This window comes from Pristis pectinata, chromosome 24 (genome assembly GCF_009764475.1).
Source record: "Pristis pectinata isolate sPriPec2 chromosome 24, sPriPec2.1.pri, whole genome shotgun sequence".
In the NCBI taxonomy this organism is placed as follows: Eukaryota; Metazoa; Chordata; class Chondrichthyes; order Rhinopristiformes; family Pristidae; genus Pristis; species Pristis pectinata.
The window spans coordinates 7301263-7327204 of NC_067428.1; the positions used below are offsets into that span (position 1 = coordinate 7301263).

The 25942-nt window shown below is 43.6% G+C and overlaps 1 protein-coding gene across 1 annotated transcript in view; it reads right to left on the reverse strand.

The window, feature by feature from the left end:
• LOC127582347 (receptor-type tyrosine-protein phosphatase delta-like) overlaps nucleotides 1-25942 on the reverse strand; it is a 439637-nt gene that overhangs the window by 96292 nt on the left and 317403 nt on the right. Inside the window, exons 12-15 of the mRNA XM_052037503.1 lie at nucleotides 21750-21943; nucleotides 14495-14521; nucleotides 13263-13380; nucleotides 222-809 (exon numbers count right to left, since the gene is read on the reverse strand). Coding sequence (XP_051893463.1) covers nucleotides 222-809; nucleotides 13263-13380; nucleotides 14495-14521; nucleotides 21750-21943 — 927 coding nt within the window. The remainder of the gene's footprint in view (nucleotides 1-221; nucleotides 810-13262; nucleotides 13381-14494; nucleotides 14522-21749; nucleotides 21944-25942) is intronic.

Here is a 25942-nt window from a genome sequence, read left to right on the forward strand (position 1 = left end):
GTACAGCCCAATGAGGACCTTCTCTACTGGGTATGACCTGCTGACCCCAAATGATGGCCTTACCTGCATGAGCAATGAAGCATTCTGAAGCTACCAACAGCTTGCTTTCAGCAGACCTGACATATTTTACCTTGGGATTTGACGCAGTTGACTGTAAGTAGAGTGTACCAAGCCCAAAACTGCCCCACCGTCACCCGGGATTACAAATAGATAACCCCTACCTTGATCCAATGGCATGGTCCGATACTGAACAGCAGGACTGTAAGGACCAGGGCCTTTTTTGGTGTGTGCCCTGACTTTAATGTCATAACTGGTATCCGGTTTAAGGCTGTCCAATGTGAGGCTAGTCTGGGAGGATCTGGTGGACACTTCAGTGGGATTGCTCTGGGCACCTGCCTGTCTCCAGGAGACAGTGTATGAAGTGATGACGCCATTTCTTTCTGCCAAGACCGGGGGCAGCCAACCAAACTGAACAGATGAGGTGGTGATATTCGCCAAGTCCAGGATCTGTGGGTAGCCTTTGGGCACGTCTTCTGGGAGAGTGAGCTGCTTGACATCCTCTATCCCGATGCCAGCGGTGTTGCGGGCTGCCAACCTGAACACGTAGGTGGCACCTTTGTGCAGGCTGTGGGCCACGTATTGATGCTCATGGTCCGAGAACTCCAGTGTTGTCAGGGGCGATACGTCCGCACGCCCCAACCGAAGCTGATAGCCAAGGAGTCGTCCGAATGTTTCCAAAGGAGGCTGCCATTCCAACACGACTGTGCTCTCTTGCGTTAGACGGACTGAGAGTGTGGGACTATTGGGAACTGAAAGGCAAAACACACAAAGTTTTCTTATGTCATAAAAGGAGGATGTTCAGCCCATCAAGTCCATGCCAGCTTTCAGAACAATCTCACTTCCCCAGTAATTTTCCTTGTAACTTACTCTCTGAGTAACTTATCCAAATACCACAAGCTTTAACATTAATAAAATGGATATCATTTCATTTCTATCAAACAAGGACACAGCTTCCAGACTAACTGCTTATTCCCCTGGAATGCTATTTTGTTGATGCAAAGGTAGTGTCTCAACTTAGACTTCTTGGTGAAATTCGAAGTCACGTCTGCTAAATAAATGAGGAAAAAAATGGATTAACAATGGCAAGTCCCTCGGCCATTGAGGAAAGGAAGGGAGATGCGGAAGGGCAGAGAAACTGTGGGTTAACTCAGATGGCCTCCCTACTGAGAGCCAAGTGAAGTGACACCAACATCACGCCCTCAGGAGAAGTGAGGGAAACACACCTCAACACCTCAAGGTTCAGCAACAGCTTCTTCCCCACTGCCCTCAGGTTCTTGAACTGACCTGAAAAACCCAAACACTACTTCGGCCGAATTTTTTTCTCTCTCTCAACTTGCACTAATGTTATGTTTATTTTGTTCATTTTGTCCTGTAAGTTATGTATAATTTATGTTAATTTAAGTTTGTGTTAACTTATGTTTGTCATGTTTGTAATGTACCGTGCTGCTGCTGCAAAAAGCTAGTCCTCATGGTATTTATACCCTGGGCATGTATGCCTATGACAATAAGCAATCGAACAATATGCCCTTAAGGAGACATACTGGGATGGGGTGTAACTCCCAGCAGTGATACAGACTGTTTGGTAGGGAATAGGTTAGCCTTCATATGCCCTCTCTGTTTTCCTTTCCGTTGACATTAAGTTTGGTCAGGGAAGCAACAGGTAGCAGTTCCATCGCCACCAATTATCCATCACTGACTATCTCCCGCATTGAATCAGCCCCAGATTGGAGGTGTATCAGTGAGATCAGCTTTCTTTGTAATAGCTTTTCCCAGTTAAGCAAATTCAGTTCTGAGGTAATGACAGTTGCTGGCAGGCTGTTGTCCTGATTAACAGAGCAGTTCTGTATGTAAATGAACAGCAAAGATTTTTCATTCAATTTAACGCCGCACTAAGCTCAATTTGCCTGCCGTAATTTTCACAGCTCCCTTTTCATCCTTTCCCTTAATCACTATGGACCAGCTAAACAGAGATTTATCAAAGTGGCAAAAACAAAATTAAGTTGCCAAGTGGGTGAGAGTCATTTAGACGATGAGGCGGATGGCTCGCTTTATGTTTGAAATTTTAAAATCTTTTCCAATCTATTTAACCCGCGGAAGGAAATGAGGTTGAACAAAGTTTCAGTCCGTACTCCTTAGCCACGGCAAGCCTACAGTGTGGCAGTGTAGGTGAAGGGCAAAAAACGAGCTGCTGGGGGAACTCAGCAGGTCAGGCGGCATCTGCAGAGGGGGATAGACTGTCGACGTTTCGGGTCGGGACCCTTCAGCTGGACTGAAGAGCTGTTGCTTCAAGTTCAATCGGCAACAGTTCCCCACTGTTGTTATTGTTTCCAAGAATGACTAACATCACAGGCGCAAGAACATCTGGAGAAGGATGCAGTAGTCATTGTTGAGGTTTGCCCCGATCAGCTGTGTTACAGACAACTCTTTGATCTACAGGCTGTTCCCAGGGACACACACCGAGACAGACGTCAAGTGCTGCTGTAAGGTCATCGACTGGGTGAAAGACACCCTTTGCTCTGCCTGAAACTTGTTGGTCTTCCAGTGTAATGTGACGTCTGTAAGGGAACGCTGCTGACTGGCACAGTCCAGGCTGCAGGAGGACGTGCTGAAAGACGCACTGAGGCTCCGTGCAGCCACCATAAAGGCTTTGGGGGAAGGACCACAGTCTAGGGTCCTGCCGTCACTGGACACTGAGGAACTGGGTCCTGTGTAACAGCCTTTCAAACACTTCATGGGTGCATTGTTCAAAGAGGAAGCATGAGTATCAATGATGCATTCTAAATAGAATGCATTGATTTGATGGCACAATGAATGTAAAGAGAGACATGTATTGATTGTATTGTTTTTCCTGCATATATTTTTTATGAATAAAGTATATCGTTGAAATAAAAAAAAACATCTAGGCCCAAGGCCCATCACACAATCCACTGCCTGGTTTGAACAGGGTAGATGAGATGATGTCTCTAAAGATTTAGCAGGGGGTTGTAAATCTGCAATTTGAAGGGGGAAGAATGGTCTGAGGAAAGCAAAATGTCCATTTTTAGATTCTCGGAAGAATGAATTATAAAAATGTCTTGTCTGTAAATCTCAGGGCCAAGACAACCCCTGATAATTGCACTGTTCACTTAGTGCCTGATTTAACCCTTCTGGAATCTGCACTTAGATGAATTGAATGTTGCTCAGTTGACTTACTAACTGAGTTGGATGCACAAGTTATAAAGAACCATAACTGAAAAATGAAGCTGAGGAGACTCACCCACAAGTATAAAAATGTATTTCATTATTCAACGTATAAATCATCCAAACTCCTACATTAGATTGTGTGTAATGTACTCACAGATTTCCATGTTATATAGATAAACCATCTAAGTGCATAATCTCAACTCCTGCCTACACCTCACTCTTGGGAATCCACATTTTACATGTAAACCATCTGAACCCTGTCATTCACTTTCCAGTATTCATTGTTCAATACATAAATCATGCAAATCCTTCTAATGGATTTCAATTTGTAACTTGCTCCTGGGTTTTGCAGTCTATATAGAAATCGTCTGAACCTCATGATTAGACCCCAGTTTGTAACTCACTCCTGAATATCTATTACTCTCTGTATTAACCATCCGATCCCTTTTAATTTGGATTGCAATCTGGATCTCCTCTCAGATACCTATTATTTGCAGTACTTTTCATCAAATCAGAAAAAACATGTTGTAAAATCAAACAAAAGCGTTGGCCTTAGGGGTCTTTGTGATCAGTCTCTGCTCAGTTTATCTGCAGCACTTAAAGGAGATGACAAGCTGGTCATGAGAAACATGCAAGATTGAAACCTATCTGCAGGCATCACCCAGAACCATGCAGGGCACACTTTAATTCAGAACCTGTGCTTATGTGACTTAGGCGATGTCAGAGATAGGCAGCAGACATAATTATTATTTATCTGGCAGCTTCCAAATTGCAAAATGTCCCTGAACATTCACAGGAGTGTTGGCAACTAAAACATGACACTGGAGTACATTAAGAGGTAAAGGCTGTTTTTTTTAAATTCATCTCTGGGATGTGGGCATTGGGGCAAGTATGCATTGATGGTCCATCTCTTATTGTCCTTGAGAAGATCTTTCCTCTGAAGGTATTGTTACAATTTTATTGGGTCCAGACCAAAAGCTTTGTTAAAGATGTGCAGCTGAAGGAGCATTTTCAAGGAGGAAAAAGAGGAACAGACGTGGGAAGCTCAGGGGTTTGAGGAGAGAGTTTCAGAGCTTAGGGCCTTGGCAACCGAAGACATATGCACCAATGCTGCAGTCTGTAAGTTCAGGAATGCAAAATAAAAAAAACGGAAAATGCTGGAAGCACTCAGCATATCAGGTAGCATTTGATGAAGACTCTTTAACCTGTTTTTATTTCAGATTTCCAGCATCTGCAGTTTTATTTTAAAAGTTCAGGAATGCTCCAGATTTGGAGTGTGTGCACAGCTAGCTCAGTAACTGGGAATGGGTGTTGCTCCCAGACAGAGCTTAGGAGGGGCAAAGCCACGCAGGGATTTAAAAACATGGGAAAAGAATTTTAAAATTGAGCTTTCACTTAATCTGAGTGAATGTCAGTCAACAAGCACAAGGATATTGGGTAAATGGGATCTGGCATGAGTTTGTGCTTGTAAAGCGGAGTTTTAGATGACTACGGAGCAATTCCGATCAGGACTGTGTTAAATAGTCAAGACTAGATGAAGCAAAGCTGCAAATTATTTAGTCAGCTGAATTGAAGCCAGGAGACTGCCTTGGTTTAAAAGGACCCCAGTTTTCTCCTGTGTTTGGACTGGTCTGTTATAGGATTTCCCTTTCTGTCTAAAATTGATTAACTGTGCCAGGGAACATTGCTGCAACTGTCATTTAATTCAAACAAAAGTCAGCTTAATTCATCACTGATCCCTTAAAGTGCCAGTGCACCCTCGGTCGTTGTTATATTCTTAACGCCATTGAGATAAGAACACCAATCCTTCTCTGTACTCTATCACAAAACTTCTGACTGATGTGTTGCCCTTTTCTCTCATAATTATTGTGGCTCTGCCTTTGGTTGGTTACAGACCTGGAGTTTGTTCCGCACCTCTTGACTCCATGAGGCCTTGTCATACACTGCTGCGTTCTATGTTTTTGGGATATATCAGAACAATCATGCTGAATTAGCCGTCAGCTTCATTATAGTCATAGAATCATACAGCATGGAAAAAGGCCCTTTGGCCCTCAAGCCAACACCAAGCATCAAGCACTCATTTACGCTAATCTCATTTTATTCTCCCCACACTCCCTCGATCCTATGACACACCTTTACATGAGGGGTAATTTACAACGGCCAATTAACCTACCAACCAGCGCATCTTTGGAATGTGGGAGGAAACGGGAGAACCTGGAAGAAACTCTCACAGTCACAGAGAGAATGTGCAAACTCCAAACAGACAGCAGCCGAGGCCAGGATCGAACCTAGGTCGCTGGAGTTATGAGGCAGTACCTCTACTAGCTGTGCCACTGCGCTGTTCCTTATTGGGCTAACTACTGAATTCTATTCCATGGAAGTTGCCAGCTCAAAACCATCCATCCTTCCTCCCCAAGTTAAAAAGGACTTACTTCCATTGATCCCCCAACCTGCCTCCATCCCCTGCCCACCCCTCTCAGCCCCCACATCTCCTGTCCCAATTTATTTCTTCTTTGTGCTGGGGCAACAGTAATTGGTACATCACTGGTGTAAGTCTCTTCAATGTAACGCCCACTTTGTAGGAGAATACAGACAACTTCAGTAGGCGAAAGACAATTGCAATTTTCTTTTAAGATGGTGATTAAGTTTTGGGGAAAAAAAATGGAAAAATTAGAAACAGGCCAGAGGTGACGAACTAATGAGATGAAGGTCAGCCAAAGTCCAACTGAATACAGGATTGAAGCAAGGGGTTGAATGGCCCACTCCTCTTCCCATTCAACAATGCAGAGCATGTTGGATCTTAATTCATGCACCATCCTCACACATGCATTCCCAGGCTGAGTCACTGGATGGCTGTCGGAATGGGGAAGTTGACTACTTTCCCTGTCCTATTCCTTGGGTGAGGACACTGTCAACTGCTTGTCATAATCCTGGCTGAGAGCAGCCAGCTCAGCACCTCCTTGGTGCAGGTGACTTCCACATCACAGGAAGGATGTGATAGCACCAGAGAAGTTGCAGAGGAGACTTCGGAGGATGTTGGCAGGACTGAAAATTATCGTCATGGGGATGATTCTCTGGTGTTGTTTGGATGTGATGGCACCACAGAAGGCTGAGCATTGACTTGATTGTTCAGTAAAACTCAGACATTCTACTATCCAATTGTTTGGAAATCCAGATGGTTTGATACCAGGTTCACCAAGGTCCTGCTCCCACATTCCCATTAAATTCATTGGGATCTGGTTCCCATGCTCCCTTTAAATTCACTTGGACCCCATTCCCATGCTTTCTTTCAATACACTGGGGCCCGGTTTCCTGCATTCCTTTTAAACCCACTGGGGGGCCACTCCCGCTCTTCCTTTAATTTGGTAATTGTTTTATTATTGTCACATGTCAACAAGATACAGTGAAAAGCTTTTGTTTGCATGCCATCCCAACTGATCATTCCATACATAAGTACATCGAGGTAATACCAAAGGAAAATAATAACAGAATGAAGAATATAGTGTTACAGTTACAAAGAAAGTGCAGTGCAAGTGAACAGATAAAGTGCCAGGGCCCTGACGAGGTAGAGTGAGAGAGGTCAAGAGTTCATCTTTATCGTATAAGAAGTCCGTTCAAGTGTCTTAACTCTTGAAGAGTTAAGCTCACTTAGTTCACTGGAAAATTTATTATACCACTGTGTAACATCTAAAAAAAAGTGAATTTAAAGCGTGTTGCTGTGTTAATATGAGTACAATCCAATCATCTGGAAAATCTGCCATTCTGGAACTATCAACGTGCCAAGAGTGCTGGATTTGTGGAGGTTTACTGTATGAGAGGCTGGGATGGAGTAAATGGAGTAGAGGGATTAATCATTAAAGATGCATCAATTTAAGGGAATCAATGGAAAGATTGGAGGAGAGTTGAGGAGAAAGTTTTTCATTTGATGGAGGGGGTTTGGACTGCACTCAAAATCATGAAAGGCATGGATCGGGTAGGTAGTCAGGGTCTTTTTCCCAGGGTAGAAACGTCAAATACTAGAGGATAATGCTTTATGGTGAGAGGGGAAAGTTTAAAGGAGATGTGCGGGTAAGTTTTTTTTTCACACACAGAGTGGTAGTTGCCTGGAATGTGCTGCCAGGGGTGGTGGTGGAAGCAGATACAACAGTGGCGTTCAAGAGGCATTTAGACAGGCACATGGACATGCAGAGAAAGGAGGGCTGTGGATCATGTATGGGCAGATGGGATGATTAACTTGGCATCGTGGTCAGCACAGGCATTGTGGGCTGAAGGGCCTGTTCCTGTGCTGTATCGTTCTACGTACCTGGAAAAAGTCCTCATTCTTTTAAAACATACACAGGTAGGCATCTGATGTGCCACTACCTACAAAGCTATGGGAGAAGAAAGAGATTGGGCTAGATAGTTCTATTTTTGCCCAGAGTGGGTTTGTTTGCCTCTTCCTGTCCTAAGTTTTAAAAAAATTTTATTAACACTATTTGTCAGCTGAGGCTTTGGATCATTCATCAACTTGTACACCACTGTCACAGCTCATGGTAGCACTGGGCATTTGAATGTGCAGAATGAAGTCGGGCTGTGACATTGAGGGAATGGGCAGTAAATGACTACAGGAGTTCTGGAACATTAAGATCCTTGGTTTAACTGCAAGTCCAATCTGTTCCTGTCACACCATTCGCTGGCAAAGCATCAACCAGCCAAGACCTTGCCAGTGTCTGTCTGCAGCCATTACCTCGATGTGTTTACTACTTCCTCAGTGTGTTGTGCAAGTCAGCACTAAACCCACAAGTGCATAAACCAGGAGGCACATCTAAATCAAGACTTTGCAAATACAATTTGGGTTACAGCTCCAGGCAGAGTGTATGCCAGCAAGATATTAATGCTGGCGAGCTCTAATCTTGCTGCGGGAACAAATAAATATCAAGGACAATGATTTGTCGCGGAGGTTTGTGCAATGGTGGAACATTCATCTGGATACTTTCCTAACATTGGGGAGGAGGTAGAAAAAGAAATAGTTTAGAAACTGGGGAAGGAAGTAGTTACTTTAAACCTTTTGTTTTCTTTCCCTTGTACTAGTGTCATCTAATTTGTCCCTGTCATCTAATTCCTCCTTCACCTCCACTGATTAGAGAACCCATTTGCTCTGGTACTTTGTGTCCATTGTCTGGGATAACTAGATCCCTCTAGCCTTCTCCTGTGTGCCTTAAGAAAGGACATTGACAGTGAAGTTCAGTGCAGCCACTGCAAAGTCTCTGAAGGGAAGGACCATAGTCTGGGACACTGAGGGGCTGGGTCCTGAGTAACAGCCTCTCAAACACTGCATTGTTGAAAGGGGAAGCATTTCTGACGCATTGTAACAGAATACATTGGATTGATGGAGAAAGATTATTGTATTTGGTGTATATATTTTGAATAAAGGGTATCTTTGAAAAAAAAGGACATTGGCAGTTTTGAGTCTCATCCTCTTCACTGTCAACTGTCCACACAACGTCCCAGGAAAATTTGCTGTCTGTGACTCATGCCGCAGTTCAATATACCACCCAAACTCACGGAACACTGGATGAGGTATCTGAGGGAAGCCTGGCTCCTGGCTCGGCTGCAAAAAGCTGCAGCTTCAGGGAAAAGACAGTAAAAATATTGGCTAAACAAATAACTGTCAAGTCACGCTGACTTGCAGCACACATTGAATGAGGTGCGAAAAAGTGAAAACACTGAAAATTGTGGTTACTGGAGTGAAATCTGCTCCTTTAATACAGATTAAGTAATACAGCAAAGTGCCAATGTTTTACTGGAGGGTTGAGAGAAGTGACAGCATCTGCCATGTAAACTAACATTTTATTGGGCTTAAATAATTGTTAGTATAAAGAGAATTCGTTACAGCATGGCAAATTACCAGAGATTAATGGGGAATGTTCTTTTCTCAGCTGTTCCTGTTACTGGGCTCTTTGTAATGAGATGCCTTAATTTAAACCAAACTGGTTTGCATGTTAAAACGTTGAAAGGACGTTTGCTGTTATTGTGTGTGGTAGTCTGTGGGCATGTGTTAGTGTGTGGGCACGTTAGTGTTTGTGTGTGTTTGTTCATGTGTTAGTGTAATGTGTGTGTGCATTAATGTGCATGCATAGCAGCAGGGGAGGGGCAGTGGTCAACCATTTAAAAACAGGGGGTCTCGCCTATTTAAGGCAGAGATGAGATGAAACATTTCCTCTCTGAGGTTTATGAGCCCTTGGAACTCTTCTTCAAAGTAGTGGAAGCAGAGTCTTTGAATACTTTTTAGATAGCAATAGATAGAAACTTGATAAGCAAGGGGTTAAAAACCACTGTGAGTGGGTGGGAATGTGGAGTTGACGTTATAATCCGATCAGCCACAATCTTATTTAATGACAGTGGCTGATTCCTGCTCCTAACTTACATGTTCTTTGTGAGTGCAAGGGAATACACATACCAATGATAGGAATAAGGTGCCTTTCTCTCTGTAGGCATCTCTCTCGTTTCGTCTTAAGACCAACTGGAATAGAGTAGGAAGGGCTCATGCAGGCTCATGTAAACCTCCTGCATACTGAAAGGCCTGGATAGAGTGGACGTGGAGAGGATGTTTTCATTAGTAGGAGAGTCTAGGATCTGAGGGCACAGCCTCAGAATAAAGGGACGTCCCTTTAAAACTGAAATGAGGAGGAATTTCTTCAGCTGGAGTGTGCTGAATCTGTGGAATTCGTTGACACAGACGGCTGTGAAGGCCAAGTAATTGGGTGTACTTGAGGTTGATAGGTTCTTGATTGGTGAGGAGGTTAAGGGTTATAGGGAGAAGGTGGGAGAATGGGGTTGAAAAAATCAGCCATGATTGAATGACAGAGCAGACACGATGGGCCGAATGGCCTAATTCTGCTCCTATATCTTATAGTCTTGTATGAAGATATGGGCAGGCACGGTAGTGTAGCTCCAGAGACCCAGATTCAATTCTGGCCGCTGTCTTTAAGGAGTTTGTACATTCTCCCCGTGTCTGTGTGGGTTTCCTCTGGGTGCTCCAGTTTCCTCCCACATTCCAAAGACGTATGGGTTAGGAGCTGTGGGCGTGCTATGTTGGTGCCGGAAGCGTGGCAACACTTGCGGGCTGCCCCCAGAACACTCCACGCAAAAGATGCATTTCACTGTGTGTTTCGATGTACATGTGACTAATAAAGATACCTTATCTTATCTTAAGATGTTCCTGGTACTGGAGGGCTGAATGGCTCACAATGCAGAGTGGGAGATTAAAGACCCACATTTGAAACAGGCTGCACACAGATGTCCTGCCAGTATTTACAGAGCAGGTTGTCAAGCTTTCCTCTGACAGTTTGTTACTGGACCTGTTTGATCTCACCTGCTGCCTCGTGTCTCCCTGTGATTATTATCTGGAGATATCTGCACCTGTGAAAACCACACATCAGTATCTGCCAGACACTGCAACAAAATGTGCTTTTTGTTCCATCAGCTTGCAATGTGCACAAACAGTGACAACTGCTGCAGTGGATCCACCAGACTTACCTGGGATCTGACCCTGTCATGAAGCATCCTTAGGGAGAGGTGAGGGGAAGAAGGTTATGGATGAAAGCCAGCGAAAGTGAGGTAAGTATTTCTGCTGCTGCTGGAGGCTGATGGCATAAAATGATTTGAATTAATTGGCTCCATGCCAATTAGCAGCCAACACAGCAGGTAGGATAAGGTCTGTCAGCTAGAAATTATCATTGACAGTTCTAACTGGTGACTGCTTAGCATGCTGTTGTGAGATTCTTCTGTCCACTGTTTTAATGTGGGCATTAATCTGTTTATTTTAACTGAGCGAGTGCTGCCATTTATCAGATGACCGTCAAATGAATGCATTAGGCATACATCACCTAACATCAGATGGTGATTTTATGGGTAATGTTCCTTTACTTGATGTTCAAAGATCTTCTGAAGATTAAGTCTACATTCTAAAACTGCAACATCCGACATCTTCTCTCTCCACTCCATTAAAGAGATCTGCTTGCTCCTGTGGAACATTTGCAAGCTGTGTCACAGAGACCCTCTTTCACAGCTCTATAAATTATAGGGATTCACTGCTCACTTGTATTATGCACATGTGAACAGCTGTCCAGCTGTCAATCCAGTGCTCTTATGGATTCTGCCCGCGGCAAACAAAATTTAAAGCTACTTACTTATCACCCTTCCCCACATACCCGCCCACTCAATGCCTTCAGGTTTATCTATAATGGATCAATACAGCAGACTCCTCCTTGGTTTATTAATAAGCAGGTAAACTATGGCATGCAATAATACACAGTACCATAGTGTTTAGCATAATGCTTTACAGCGCCAGAGACCCGGGTTCAAATCTGGCCACTGTCTGTAAGGAGTTTGTACGTTCTCCCCGTGTCTGTGTGGGTTTCCTCCGGGTGCTCCAGTTTCCTCCCACATTCCAAAGACGTACAGGTTAGGAAGTTATGGGCATGCTACGTTGGCGCCGGAAGCGTGGCGACACTTGCGGGCTGCCCCCCAAAATCACTACGCAAAAGATGTATTTCACTGTGTGTTTCGATGTACATGTGACTAATAATGATCTTATCTTATCTTATCTTAACTACCTCTCCAAATCTAGAAATAGGGCAGTAACACCAGCCTCTCTCCAGCCGGAAAAATAGAAAGGAAATGCAATTCCTCAGGAAAGGTTGACAAGCAAATATCCCTTCTCTAGAGACAATTGCAGGGCAATAATTTCCTTCATAGTATCCACGTTCTTGGAAGCAAATACAAAATTTAATTTAAGGTAGAAAATGTTGACGTGTTCTCTGTCTTCTCGCTCCGACTTGAGGCATCAGTAATATTTATCCATCTTATGTTCAGTATCTCAACTTCGATTTTTCTTTCAGGCATTTAGCAATTGTGCTTAACAACAAGTTTTGAGGCAGTAAGCTGTAAAGAGTGCAGGAAAGATTTACAAGGATGTTGCCAGGACCCAAGGGATTGAGTTATAGAGGGAGGCTGGGCAGGCTAGGACCTTATTCAGTGGGGTATAGGAGAATGAGGGGTGACCTTATAGAGGCATATAAAATCATGAGGGGCATAGACAGGGTAAATGCACACAGTCTTTTCCCCAGGGTTGGGGAATGGAATCAAGGACTAGTTTAAGGTGAGGGGGGAGACTTTTAATTAGAACTTGAGGGGCAACTTTTTCACCCAGAGAGTGGTCAGTATATGGAAAGAGCTGCCAGAGGAAGTGGTTGAGGCAGGTACATTAACAATATTTAAAAGGTACTTGGACAAGTACATGGATAGGAAAGGTTTAGAGGGACATGGGTCAAACGTGGGCAAATGGGACTAGCTTAGATGGGCATCTTGGTTGGCATGGACCATTTGGGCTGAAGGGCCTGTTTCTGTGCTGTATGACTCTGTGACTCTAATTGTAGGAATATCTGTTGATCAGAAAGATTCATGCTATACGTTGGTGAATGGGTTAAGGCAGTATATGACCGAACCATGCAGGAAAAGAACCCAGGTTCAAACTGACCAAGCTCAGCACCTGGGATGATGGTATCAGCAGTAAAAATCAGCATTAAACCCCCCGGGAAAAGGATGGGGAAATTAGCTCCTGGTCTTCAACACTGTCTAGTGTGAATGTACAGAGAGCTAACAAGAACAAGGTATCTCTTCAAGGGAGACTTTTCACCTGAGGGAATCAGCAGGTGAACCGCACAACATGTCATCTGAGCAAGGAATGCAGAAGGGGGAAAACAGAAAATAAGATGCAACACACAAACAGCTGGAGCAACTCAGCAGGTCAGGCAGCATTTATGGAGGGAAATGGATAGTCAGTTTCAGGTCGAGACCCTTCATCTGAACCATAGATACTGCCTGACCTGCTGAGTTCCTCCAGCTTTTTGTGTGTTGCTCCAACAGCTGTAGTCTCTTGTGTCTCTCTCTCTGGAAAATAAGATGTTCAGTGCAAGTGGTCCCCACTTATACTGCCCTTCACTACTTCAAGTCAAATATTAAGACAGGAGACTGACCTGAACCTTTGGTGACCACAAGTTTTGACCTGCTGCGTACACCATCGCCTTTTGTTGTGTAGGCTGCCACAGTGATGGAGTACGTTGTTTCTGGCTGCAGCCCAGAGATGATCATCTCCTATCATTGGAAACATATCGTTTCAGCTTAGAACATAATAGGAATCCAATTTAGTCACATTCAACGAATTTAAACAGTCCCATGCATAAAATGAACCCCCTCAAATCATGGAACACAAAAGGTGTAAATAAAAGCTCAGAGCAGAATCCTTCCACAGAGACACCATTCCAGAAGGCAAGGCAGAACCTGCCTCATATTGATTTTTGGATTCTGTTGAAATTACTTCAGGTGGGAGCTATGTCCACCACTCAGTAGACTCTGTTCCCAAGAGACCCATTTCTTTTGAACCGACTGGGTAAGATGCCAGTGGGAAAAGCTCTGAGGTATCTGTGGTGGCTTTGATTTGAAGGGTACATGCCTGTGTGGTTAGCTGACTCCCGCTTTCTCGTGCATGATATACAAAGCATCCCTGGCAGGTGGCAATGGGAAGGATACCCTAACTCAAGACTTGAAATGCTGGGATCATAGAGATGTATAGTACAGAAGGAGGCACTTTGACCCACCTTGTGCACACTAGTTCAAAATGGATTGTAAATTAATCCCACATCCCACCTCTTGATCCATGGCCCTGCAGACTTTGGCTCTTCAAGTCTTCATCATACTTAGAAACATGAAGGGGGGGGGGGCTTCTGCCTCCACCACCCTTAAAAGTCGTGAGTTCCAGACCCTCTCCACTTGTCTCTGTTTCACCATTTGTTGAGTGGATTACTTTTCTCAACACCCCTCCAATTATTTCAAATCTAGTGCTTTTGCAATTGAGGCTTGAGGTTTGTCAAATTGAGATTTGTCAAATCTCTCTGCTGGGGGAGATAAGTTCCTAATTTTTCATCCTGTCAAAACCTCTCATTATCTTATACACCAGAATTAAATCTTCCCTGTGTCCTTTGTTCTGAACAATCCCGGCTCAAACCAGGTTGAAAATACCAGGACTAAATACTGTAAAAGGAAACTCTCCCATCCCAAGAAAAGAAAACAAAATACAGCAAACAGCAAGCTCCCAGGCCATGCAAAAATCAGTAAGCAAATATTTGTGGCTTTTCTGTACATCGAGAAACAGGACTCCGCAGGAGTATAATAACACAAGGGAGCACAGAGGAGTAGGAAGTTTACTCACATATTCTGCAGTGTCGTCAGTCTCCCACTGAGCAACAGGAGGACAGCAAGAAAAAGAGAAAAACACAAATAGAATCAAGGACGAAGGAAGAGCTTTGAGGCATCTATGGTGGTTTTCATTGGAAGTACATGCAGCCCTTTAAGGTCCATAACAGAAAGCAGGCACCACAATGGGAAAGCTGACTCCTAAGGGAGGAGGGCTGAGCCAACGTATCAGAATGAAAATCAAAAATAAAACTGCAGATGCTGGAAATCTGAAATAAAAGTAGAAAGTCCTTGAAATACTCAGCAGGACAGGCAGCAGCTGTGGAGACAGAAACAGTCAATGCTTCAGGTCCGAGGTTTTGTCGGCTTTGGGTAGAGAGAAAAGTAAGTTTCCAGTTGTAGAGGACAAAATAAAATTATCTGCAGCTGAAAATTAACTTGTTTTCTCTCTTTCCCAGTTCGGACAAAAAGGCTTAGACCTGAAATGTTAACTGTTGCCCCCTCCACAGATGCTGCCTGACCTGCTGAGTGTTTCTGGCATTTTCTGATTTTATTTCAGTGTGTTAGAACTCTGCCTGGGCTTGGTGTCAGGCTGAAATCCTGCTCAGATAGCCAAGGCCAAGGGCATCCTCCAAAAACTTTGGGAGTGGAACTAATCTTCAGCAACAACTCAAAACAGGCAATGGCTAATCAAAAGAAAATACGGAAGGAGGTGAAATGAGCTGCAATTTACTGTCATTGGAGATTAATTTCAGCCCTTTGGTCTACACATTCCCAAGAGCAATGAGTCTGTATAAAGCTGTTCCCGACGTGGCAAAAACTTAACAATAGCTTCTAAGATTTCTCTATTTCCTCTACTGTTTCCCATACGATATGGACTTGCATTTAGTCTTCTAGCCATGCTGATAGACCTTGGTCCATGGAGAACATTACCAGGTTATATAGTCAAGTATAAAGGCAGGGATGGCAGGGAGGGAGGGAGTGGTTGGTGGTGGTGGGGTAAGTATCTGGGATAGGCAACTTAGGGGTGGGAGGAGAGGCACAATTGAGCCCAATTTTGGCATCCATGGACACATGCATGTGACACACTATCATGTGTTCTTCATAAGCAGATCCACACACAAATACATTCAGATATACAGTTGTTCACACTCAGGCATGCTACCGTGTATACAATCACAAGTGTCTACACACATCTTCAACTGAAACCACTCAATAATAATGGGGTGTAGGGCTGGTATTTTTAAATCACCATTCCCAAAAAACAGCATTGTGCCAAGTGATGACATCTGCCCCCTATTGTCAGAGGAGCTGAGTCCAGTCAAATCCACATGCATTGATTGATTTGGGTGTTTCCATGAGTGGTTTGGTTCCATATCCACTGTCACTGAGCCATAATGGTGGCTGTGCATTCAGTGATCCAACTCACAGACAGCTTGCTGTAGATCCAGTGAATTGTTTGAAGTATGTTGCAATGGAAGCATCAGAAGATTCAAGATTCTATGATTTTTCTGTGGACTTCTGATTTCGGCTCTCCACACAGCTTTGTGAGCCAGGAGCACATGTTAATGTGAACAATGAGGTTAAAGGCACTTTCTCTCCATCTCTTTCAACGATTGGAAAATCTAGAGCTGTTGACCATCATCTAAATTAGATGAGATCTTCTCTTGGTTGACAAACCTAAACTAGGAGTGTGAACTCCTACAGTTTACTTTGGCTACCACTTCTCATTTCATATGGTTGGTACATTTAGACTTTTGAACCAAGTAATTGGAAGGTCTGATTCTACAAGCCCTCCTTCATTACTTCGATTGCAGTAAACTTAGGGTTCCAAGGACATTATCAAGAACCGAAAGGATGTAACAATTGGGTTAGATTATGAGGTTACACAGGTAGGTTACACTAGACCTTTCTGTCACACTAGTTAGATCACAACTTGAATGCTCTGTACAACTCTGATCATCCCATTACAGGACAGATGTGATTATAGTGGAGAGGGTGCAGAGGAAGTTTATGAGGGTATTGCCAGGATTGGACAACTATAGCAACAGGGAAAGATTGAACAGAGTAGCACAGTGGTGCAAGCAGGTAGGGCTGCTGCTGGACAATTCCAGTGATCCGGGTTCGATTCCGACCTCGGGTGTTGTCCATGTGCAGTTTACACACTATCCCTGTGACCACGTGGTTTTCCCATGGGTGCTCCAGTTTAGCTCAACATCAGGGAAGGTGTGCTGGTTGGTAGATTAAATGGCTGCTGTAAATTACTCCTGATGCAGGTGGGTGGTAAGAGAAGAGACATCTGAGAGAGAACAGATGACAGGGAAATAAGTGGGGGAATGGGAGTGATGGGATTGCTCGGGGAGTTGCCATGGGCCTTTTGTGCTGCAAGGAAATGGGTTGGGATGGTTTTCTTTTGGACAGAGGAAACTGAAGGGAGTTTTAAATGAGGTGTATAAAATTATGAGGGAGTTAAACAGAATAAATAGAAAAGGACTTGTTTCCCTTAGCATGGTAGGCATGGATTTAAATGTTTGGTTGAAGGACTAAAGGATTTTCTTTTCCACCCAGAAGGTAGTAGCGGTCTGGAACTCTCTGCCCATTGATACAACACTTGGATGTGTGCTGAAGACACATAATGTGCAGGGTGATGGCAACAGTGCTGGAGCATGTGATTAAGTTGAAGCCCTCTTTCTTTACCAGCATGGGCACATTGGGCAAGATGTCATAAACGTGTCACAAACTTTAGAGTCACAGAGCAATACAGCACGGATACAGGCCTTTCAGCCCAACCAGTCTATGCCGACCACACTGTCCACCCAGCTAGTCCCAATATCCTGCGTTCGGCCCATATCCCTCCAGGCCCCGCCCCACCACGTACCTACCCACATACTTCTTAAGTGATACCATTGCACCTGCCTCAACCACTTCCTCTGGCAGCTCGTTCCACATACTCACCTCCCCCTGCATGAAAAAGTTGCCCCTCAGGTCCCTTTTAAATCTTTCCCCTCTCACCCTAGATCTATGCCCCCTAATTTTGGACTCCCCTACCCTAGGGAAAAGACTGCTACCATCCACCTTATCTATGCCTCTCATAATCTTAAACACTTCTGTAAGGTTGCCCCTCATTCTCCAACATTCCAAGGAATAAACTTTCTCTAATTCTATTCTCAGTTTGGGACCCATTACCTGGAAAACAAATGAAGTGGAGGGCTTTGTTAAGAAGTAATTTGAAAGGCTATATGTGACAGTTTGTGTCTTTGGGTGTACTTAGAATGAGGTTCATAATAAATAAATGACCCCCATAAAAGGTTGAATGACGAATCTGAGGAACATCTTTACATCAAAAGTGTTGAGAACTCAAGAGTGTTTGAACATACAGAAAGGCTGAAACAGACACAATTAAACATTGGTTTGGTGCATGTGAGGGGAAGGTAACTAAGGGATGTGAAGGCCAAATAACCAGTGCTGTAAATCTGTGGGATTCAATATAATTTAGTGGGCAGATACTGACACAGGTGGAATGACAACAAACAGCTGACTCTGATAGGACATGCTTGTCTAACAAATGCAGCTTAAAAAGCCCCGACAATGAGATCTTGAAAAACTGGAGATAGAAATCACCAATTTGCAAGGCTATAGCATGGCCCATTTAATCATTCATTTAGTGATTAAATCTAAACCAAACAATACAAGACATTGCACACAAATAGCATTACACACAAGTGATTAGATTTTGTCTGCAGCTGGAGTTTCATTCAATTGATTACAGTTAGTGTGATGACCATTTAACCATATGCTAGTACTATTTTATGCTGAATTGCTTGTCTGCACCTGAAGAAGTTCACAAATTGCAGTATATAGGTGTAGACAAAGCTGAAGGAAAGGTGGTTGGTCCATTGGAATTCCATGCAGGGGAAGAGAATAGGAAAGGGTTTGGTTTATTCAAATTTATATAATAGGAATAAATGAGAAGTGACTTGGTTCTTTGGAATGCTACACAGTGGAAGGTTCCAGGCTCATTATCACCTGTGGTATAGTGGGTAACACAGATAGAAGATGATGAGTTCAAGTCCCACTCCAGAGACTGGAGTACACAAATCTATCTGCATTAATATTGTACGGAGTGAACACTACTCTCCCTGGGGTGTTTTGTTCTGGCTGAGATGTTCAAACCAAGGTACCATCTTGCTGTACAAGGTAGATATCATTTTGAAGGACAAGAGGAGTTATCCCTGGCATTCTGGCCAGAACCTCTTCCGTAGTTAACAATTAAACAGACTCCCATATCATTATCACACTGCTGTTAAATGGAATATGCACTTCTTTTTACCTATTCAGGATGTGGGCATCACTGACAAGGCCAGCATTTGTAGTCCATCCCCAACTGCACTGGAGACAGTGGTGGCAAGCCATCTTCTTCAACCACTGGAGTCTTCTCGTCAAGGTGCTCCCACAAAGCTGTTGGGTAGGGAGTTCCGGGATTTAGATCCAGAACTGATGAAGGAGCAACAAGTGTTTCCTAGTCAGAATGTTGTATGACTTCAAGGGGAACCTGCTGGTGGTGGTGCTCTCATGCAACTGCCACCCTTGTCCTTCTAGGTAGAAGAGTTCACAGGTTTGTGTCGGAATAGTCTAGCCAAGTAACTGCAGTGCATCTTGTGGATGGTTCAGGCTGCAGCCATGTTGTACCAGTAGTGGAGCCAATGTATGGTCAGAATTAATGAGATGTCAAACAAGCAGATTGCTGTGTCCTGAATGGTGTCGAGGTTCCTCAGTGTTGTTGAAGCTGCACCCAACTAGACAAGTGAAGAGTATTCCATTACCCTTCTGACCTGTGCCTTGTAACCAGTGGATCTGAGGTGTCACAAGGTGAGCAACTCACTGCACTATGCCAAGCCTCTGACCGGTTTCTGTAGGTTCAGTATTCGTATGGCTAGTCCAGTTTCCGGTCAATAGTGGTTCCAGAAGGGTGACTTCTTGATGGTAATGTTAGGTGGTTAGATTTTCCCTGGTCATTGCTTGGCATCTGTGTGGTGTGAATGTTACTTGTGACTTCTCAGTCCACGTGAGCACGTTCAGGTCTTTCTGTGTCTGGACATAGATGACCTGTCCAGATGAGGGGTCTTGACCAGAAACACTGACTGTCCATTTCCCTTCACAGATGCTGCTTGACCTGCTGAATTCTTCCAGCAGCTTGTTTTTTGCTCCAGATTCCAGCATCTGCAGTCTCTTATGTCTCCCTGGACTATTTCATTTTTGAAGAGGAGTGGAGAATGGAATTGAACATTGTGCAACCATCAGTGAACATTCCCACTTCTGACCTTATGATGTTCATTGAAGCAGCAGCTGAAGATGGTTGGGTCTTGGACACTGCCCTGGAGAACTCCTGCAGCGATGTCCTAGGGCTGTGATGATTGACCTTCAATAAGCCCAACCATCTTCCTCTTCAAGGCATAAATACAACCATTAGAATGGTTTCCCCTTGATGCACATTGACTTTTGTCTTACCAGGCTCCTTGATGCCAGACTTAGATACTGTCTTGATGCCAGGGTCAGTCACTCTCACCTCACCTCTGGAACTCTGCAATTTGGTTCATTTTTGTTCCAAGAGTTGATGGGGTCTGGAGCCGAGCGATCTTGTTGAACTTATACTGGACGTTAATGAGCAGGTTATCGGTGAGAAAGTGCCGTCAATGAAACCTTCTATGAGTTTGCTGATGATTGAGGGTGGACTGTTCTGGCAGTAATTAACTGGATTGGATTTGCACTGCAGTTTGCTGTCACATACCCTCCATTGCAACAGTGACAGCACTTTGAAAGTAGTTCAGTGGCTGTGAAACTCTTTGAGGCTGTGGATCTGAAAGATGCTATAGTCAATTCCTATTAAGTTATGGTCAACTCCTGGCATTTGGCAGAAAACAACCAACTACTACACTAACCATACAATTTTGCAGGAAAATGGAAGACTGGTGTGATATAAAGGAAGCACTCATGTATGTGTACCCTGGTATGCAACCATCAGAGTTTGCACGAGAATCATGTCTCCACTGGAATTTGCACATTTTTACAAGCTTATTGAATGACAACAGTGTCAGTGTAGAGTGCGTCATGTGACACCACCTTAGCTGTTGGGCGAGGAGTCAGCATGCTTAGTATTAAACAAAGACAGGTTTGCATTTATATTACAGTACATCTCCTCACATATCTCTCAAACATCTCGAACTACTTAACATACAATAGATTACTTTGACATTTAATGACTATTGATTTGTCGTTCTACAGCAACCATTTTGTACAAAGGATGATCCCACAAACAGTAATAAAACATATGACCAGTTTATCTACTTTTACTGATTCCACTTGAGGGAAAGTCAGCTGGGACACAAGGACAACTTCCTGTTGTCTGGTGCTGTGGGAATTCTGGAACAGACATCAAACCTCTGACAGACAGGCCCAAATTATGGCCTCAACTTTCAGCCTGTACTTTGATTGTGTGACTTCCTGATTCAGAGTCAACGGAACCCAGGAGGGATGGGATTTCCCCCTCACTTTCTCACTGGATCATTAGCTAGGGAGGCTCGGCTTGTCCACGTTTTGTGTCCTGGCAAATACCTTGGTGACAGAGGGTAAACAGAAGCATTCTGCATTAAGCAGGTGCTGACCGGGATTGATAATTTCACTCTGTCCAAACGGATAAGTTTAATGAGCTCTGGACCTTGCCTTTAGGTTATTAGGTTGGATAGGCAACTTACCCTGAAACGTGCTGTATTCTGACCTGGTAATGGGATTCTGCTTTACCTGATTCCACTACTAACCAATCTATGTATCTTGCAACTCTATAAGCACACAATCACCTCACCACTAAAACATAAAGCACAGCAAGGAGACTGAATGAACCTACTACTGGACACAATTACTCCCACCGCCCTGTGGTGTTCTCTCAGGCCCTGTATATATGCACATCCATACAATTCCCTTTCAAAAATGTGATCTTGACTCTGCATCCATTTCTGACAGTGCATGGGAGACCATAGCAATTTCGTTAATAAGCAAACTTCTCCTCATCCATATCTCCCTGACGTCTTACCCGCAAGCTTTTGGTACTAAATCTAAACAGGAGGTTTCACAGAAACAGTGGACTATCTACACAGTTCTTTCTGTGTTATATGCACAGTTAATTACTAACTCGTGTGCGACTCCCTACCATCAACTTACAACTGTTTCTGCAATGGTCGTACCAACCACCACCACTCTTCAGTTTGCTTCCTAACCTGTGCGTCGGCCAACATGATGTCCTTTATCAGCGGCCGTCCCCTGGCCTCTCCATCCTCCACTTCCACGTAGTGCACCTGGTAGCCCCGGATCTGGCCATGTTGTTTGTTCGGGACGGGAGACCGCCATATTACCTTCAAGGCGGTGGAGTTTAAAGCTGCAACCTCCACTTTACGAGGGGGAGCACTGGGCACTGCAGGAATAACGGGCAGGGCATCAGAAAGGAAAAATGCCGCCTCTTTGTAAATAAGATGACTGTAAGTTTTCACTGTATCTCAGTACATGTGACAATAATAAACCAATTCCAATGTAGACAAGTTTGGAGTCAGTTACCACTTTACCAAAAGGCCAAATGGTCTTCCTAACTCCAAAGTACATCAGGAATAACAGAGAGCCCTGCGGAAGACCCATACGAATGTGTCCGTACATATTTTATTAATGAATACTGTTGATGAGAGAAATCTAAAATAAAAAAAACCTGGAAATACTCAGCCGCAGTGGTAGACAAAGGAACACAGTTAATGGTTCAGTTAAAGACCATTCATCAGCATTGGGAATGGGAGTTCTAGTTCTGAATAAAGGTCTTTGACCTAAAACTTTTACTCCGTTTCTCTCTCCACAGTTTCTGCCTGACCTGCTGAGTGTTTCCAGTACTTCCTATCTTTATCTATTTTCTCTGCCACAGTAAGTTAATAGTCCCATTCCAATTAAACATCAGAATTATAGAGAAGCTTCAGGACCAGCAAAACTCAACCTTATTATGGAATGGAACTAGATCAGACCTGAGAGGTCAAAAATCTCTCAGGTCTGATCTAGTTGGGATCAGAAATAGGGCTGGACCACACTCAGTCTGCAAATGGCACCAGCTAACTTCAAGGCAATAATTATGGAAGCCAACAGAAAGTTGGCAACTAGGCACCATCTTGCTCCTGGTAGGAGGCACAATAGAAATAATAATTGGAAATATGAACTATAATGGGAATAATGGAACTACTGGAGTTTTGGAAGAGGTGGCTTTAGAGATAGTGAAATATAATGCAAACCTCAGAGTTTTGAAAGAGGTGGCTATTGGATAGTTAGTGCGCTGGTTATCACCTTCTTAAATTCCATAGATTCTGGAGTTGTCCCGTGGATTGGGGGTGGGGTTTAACAAATCTGAGCCCACTGTTTAAGAATGGAGGAAGAAAACAGGGAACTACAACATTAGTAGCAGGGAAAATGCTGGAATTTATATTGAAGGCCGTAACAACAGAATACCTTGAAAATAAGATCAAGTAGAGTTAGCATGAGGAAAATCATATTTGACTAATCTGTGGGAGTTCTTTGGGGATGTAACTAGAAGAGTAGACAGGAGGGCAACCTGTGCAGGTGGTTTACTTGGATTTTCAGAAGGCTTTTGATAAGGTCCCACAACGGAGAGGTCGGTCAACAAGGTTGGGCACACAAGATTGGGGGGATGGATTGAGAATTGGTTATTGGTCAGAAAGCAAAGAGTGGGGATAAATGGATCTTTCTCAGACTGGCAGGCTGTGACTAACTGGTCGCTGGAGGGATTGATGCCTTTGGTCCAACTATTCATGATCGATATGAATGATCTGACTGAGAGGTCCAAATTTGTTGATGATACATAACTAGATGGGGTTGTGAGTAGGGAAGATATGTAAAGAAGCTTCAAGGCAATATGAGTGAGTGGGCAATAACATGGAAAAGTGTGAAGTTATCCACAGTGGTGCACAATACAGAAAGTTTTTTATACAGCGAGACCTAGGTGTTCTTGTACACAAGTCTCTGAATGTCAACATGCAGGTGCAGCAAACAAATGGGAAGGTAAATGTATGTTGGCCTGTATTATGAGAGGATTTGAATAGAAATAAAGAAATCTTACTGCAATTTTACAGGGTCTTGGTGAGAATGTATTTGGAGGATTGTGTATAGTTTTGGTCTCTTTAAATTGGTAAATTTAAATAAAGATGTAAATTTACTTAAGTAAAGAACATATTTGTCATAGAGAGAGTGCAGTGAAGATTCACTGGATTGTTTTCTGGGATGGTAGGCTTGCTACATTTGGAAAGCTTGTATAAGCTGGCCCTATGTTCCAGAGTTTAGAAGAATAAGAGATCTTAATGAAACATACAAAATTCAACAGCTGGATTCAGGGACGATGTTTTCCTTGGCTGAGAACTCTAGAAACAAGGGGCCCAGTTTTAAAATAGGGAGTAGGCCACTTAGGACTGAGATGAGAAATTTCTTCACACAAAGTGTGGTGAATCTTTGGTCATTGAGTCCACTTGAAACAAAGAACGATGGATTACTGAATATTAAGGGAATCAAGGGATACGCGGATACAAGAGGAAAATGGGACTAAGGTAGAAGATCAGCCATGATCTTGATTAATGACTAAAGAGGCTCGAAGGGCTACAGACGGCTCTGAAGGTTTTTAAAAAGATGTGAGGGTATATTAGCAAGGAGCCCTGAAGTGTAGAGAAAACTGTGGTAGTTCAAAGCTCAATTATTAATGAGGACAAATGGAAACCTATTGCACGTAAGGCCAGGTGTCAAAAGAACACATCGTGCAAATAGAAAATGGGAGGATATGAGAGAAATAACTTAGTGAGAGAAGATGACCAATAAGTGAAAATTAACAGAACAAATTATTCAGCAACATATCCACAATGTATTTATCTTAAATGACAAGATTCATTACAACTTAAGTTCAGCCATGAGTTATCCAATCAATACCACTCCTGCTTCTAGTTATAACGTTCACATAGGAAAACTACAAAACAAGGCATAAGATTCACAGCCTTCCACCAAATGCTAATTCTGTTTCATGGATCTCTTTTAGGTCTTGACCCCTGTTAAAAAACTGGCCATATTGGATATGTTGGGAATAATTTGGAGTACTGTTAGCTACCAGTTTTGGTGGAGGCTCAACGGAGACTGTTTCATGATACGGGATGATTACTACTATGCCTGCTTTTAGTTTCTTTCAATATTCTTTACATTTTCCTGTCTCGTTTTGCTGCCCTGAAGATGGCGACAGTGGTTGGCTTTGGCTCTGGTGTCTGGCCAGTGAACATTTGTCATGTTCCATCTGTGAAGAATGGTAGATAAACCAAGTGCAAGAGGTTTTTGGAATCAGAGCCCTGCTCTCCTCACCCGGGAGTCATACACTGCGTAACAATCAGGAAGATGTTTTTAGATCTGATCCAGTCATAGTTGAGAAACACAAGAGGGTCGAGAACTAAACCTACGGCCTTGCTGAAATGGACTACTTTCACAATGGGTAGTGCATTCAACAACTGAGCTACATCCTATCTTGTAGTGACACAGAAAGGTTCCATTTGACAATTGGGTCCATGGTGGCTCCCAGGGCAGCCATCCCATCAGTCCCAGTCTTCCTCTCCTTACTTCCCTGTAGTGTAGCGGTTAGCGTAACGCTATTACAGCACCAGCGACCCAGGTTCAAATCCAGCCGCTGTCTGTAAGGAGTTTGTACATTCTCCCTGTGTTGACGTGGGTTTCCTCCGGGTGCTCCAGTTTCCTCCCACATTCTAAAGACGTACGGGTTAGGAAGTTGTGGGCATGTTATGTTGGCGCCAGAAGCGCGGCGACACTTGCGGGCTGACCCCCAGAACACTCTACGCAAAAGATGCATTTCACTGTGAGTTTCGATGTACATGTGACTAATAAAGATATGTTATCTTATTCTCTTTCAGGCACGCCCACCAACTCCCCTTTTGATCCACTAACCTCGTGTCTATTTTACAATTTGCATTGCAGTGCATTATCTGTCTGCTGCTTTACCCTCAGACTCAGTGAGGGGAGCCACACAGGGGCACAGCAAGGAAAATGGGCCTTTCGAATCCACATCCAACATCGACCACCCATTCTATATTAATCCCAGCTTTTTTTTTTAATCCTCCCACATTCCTTTAATCCACATAACCCCCCGGCATATTCTTACTCCACCACTCACCTACATACTCAGGGCAACTTACAGAGGCCAATTTTAACCTACCAGCCCACACGTCTTTGGAACGTGGGAGGAAACTGGAGCACCTGGCGGAAACCTACAAACTCAACACAGAGAGCACCAATGGTCGGGATCGAACCCAGGTCTCTGACACTGCGAGGCAGTAGCTCTAACAGCTGCGGGAATTAAAACGTTCACCCTTCCCTATTTTAAAAC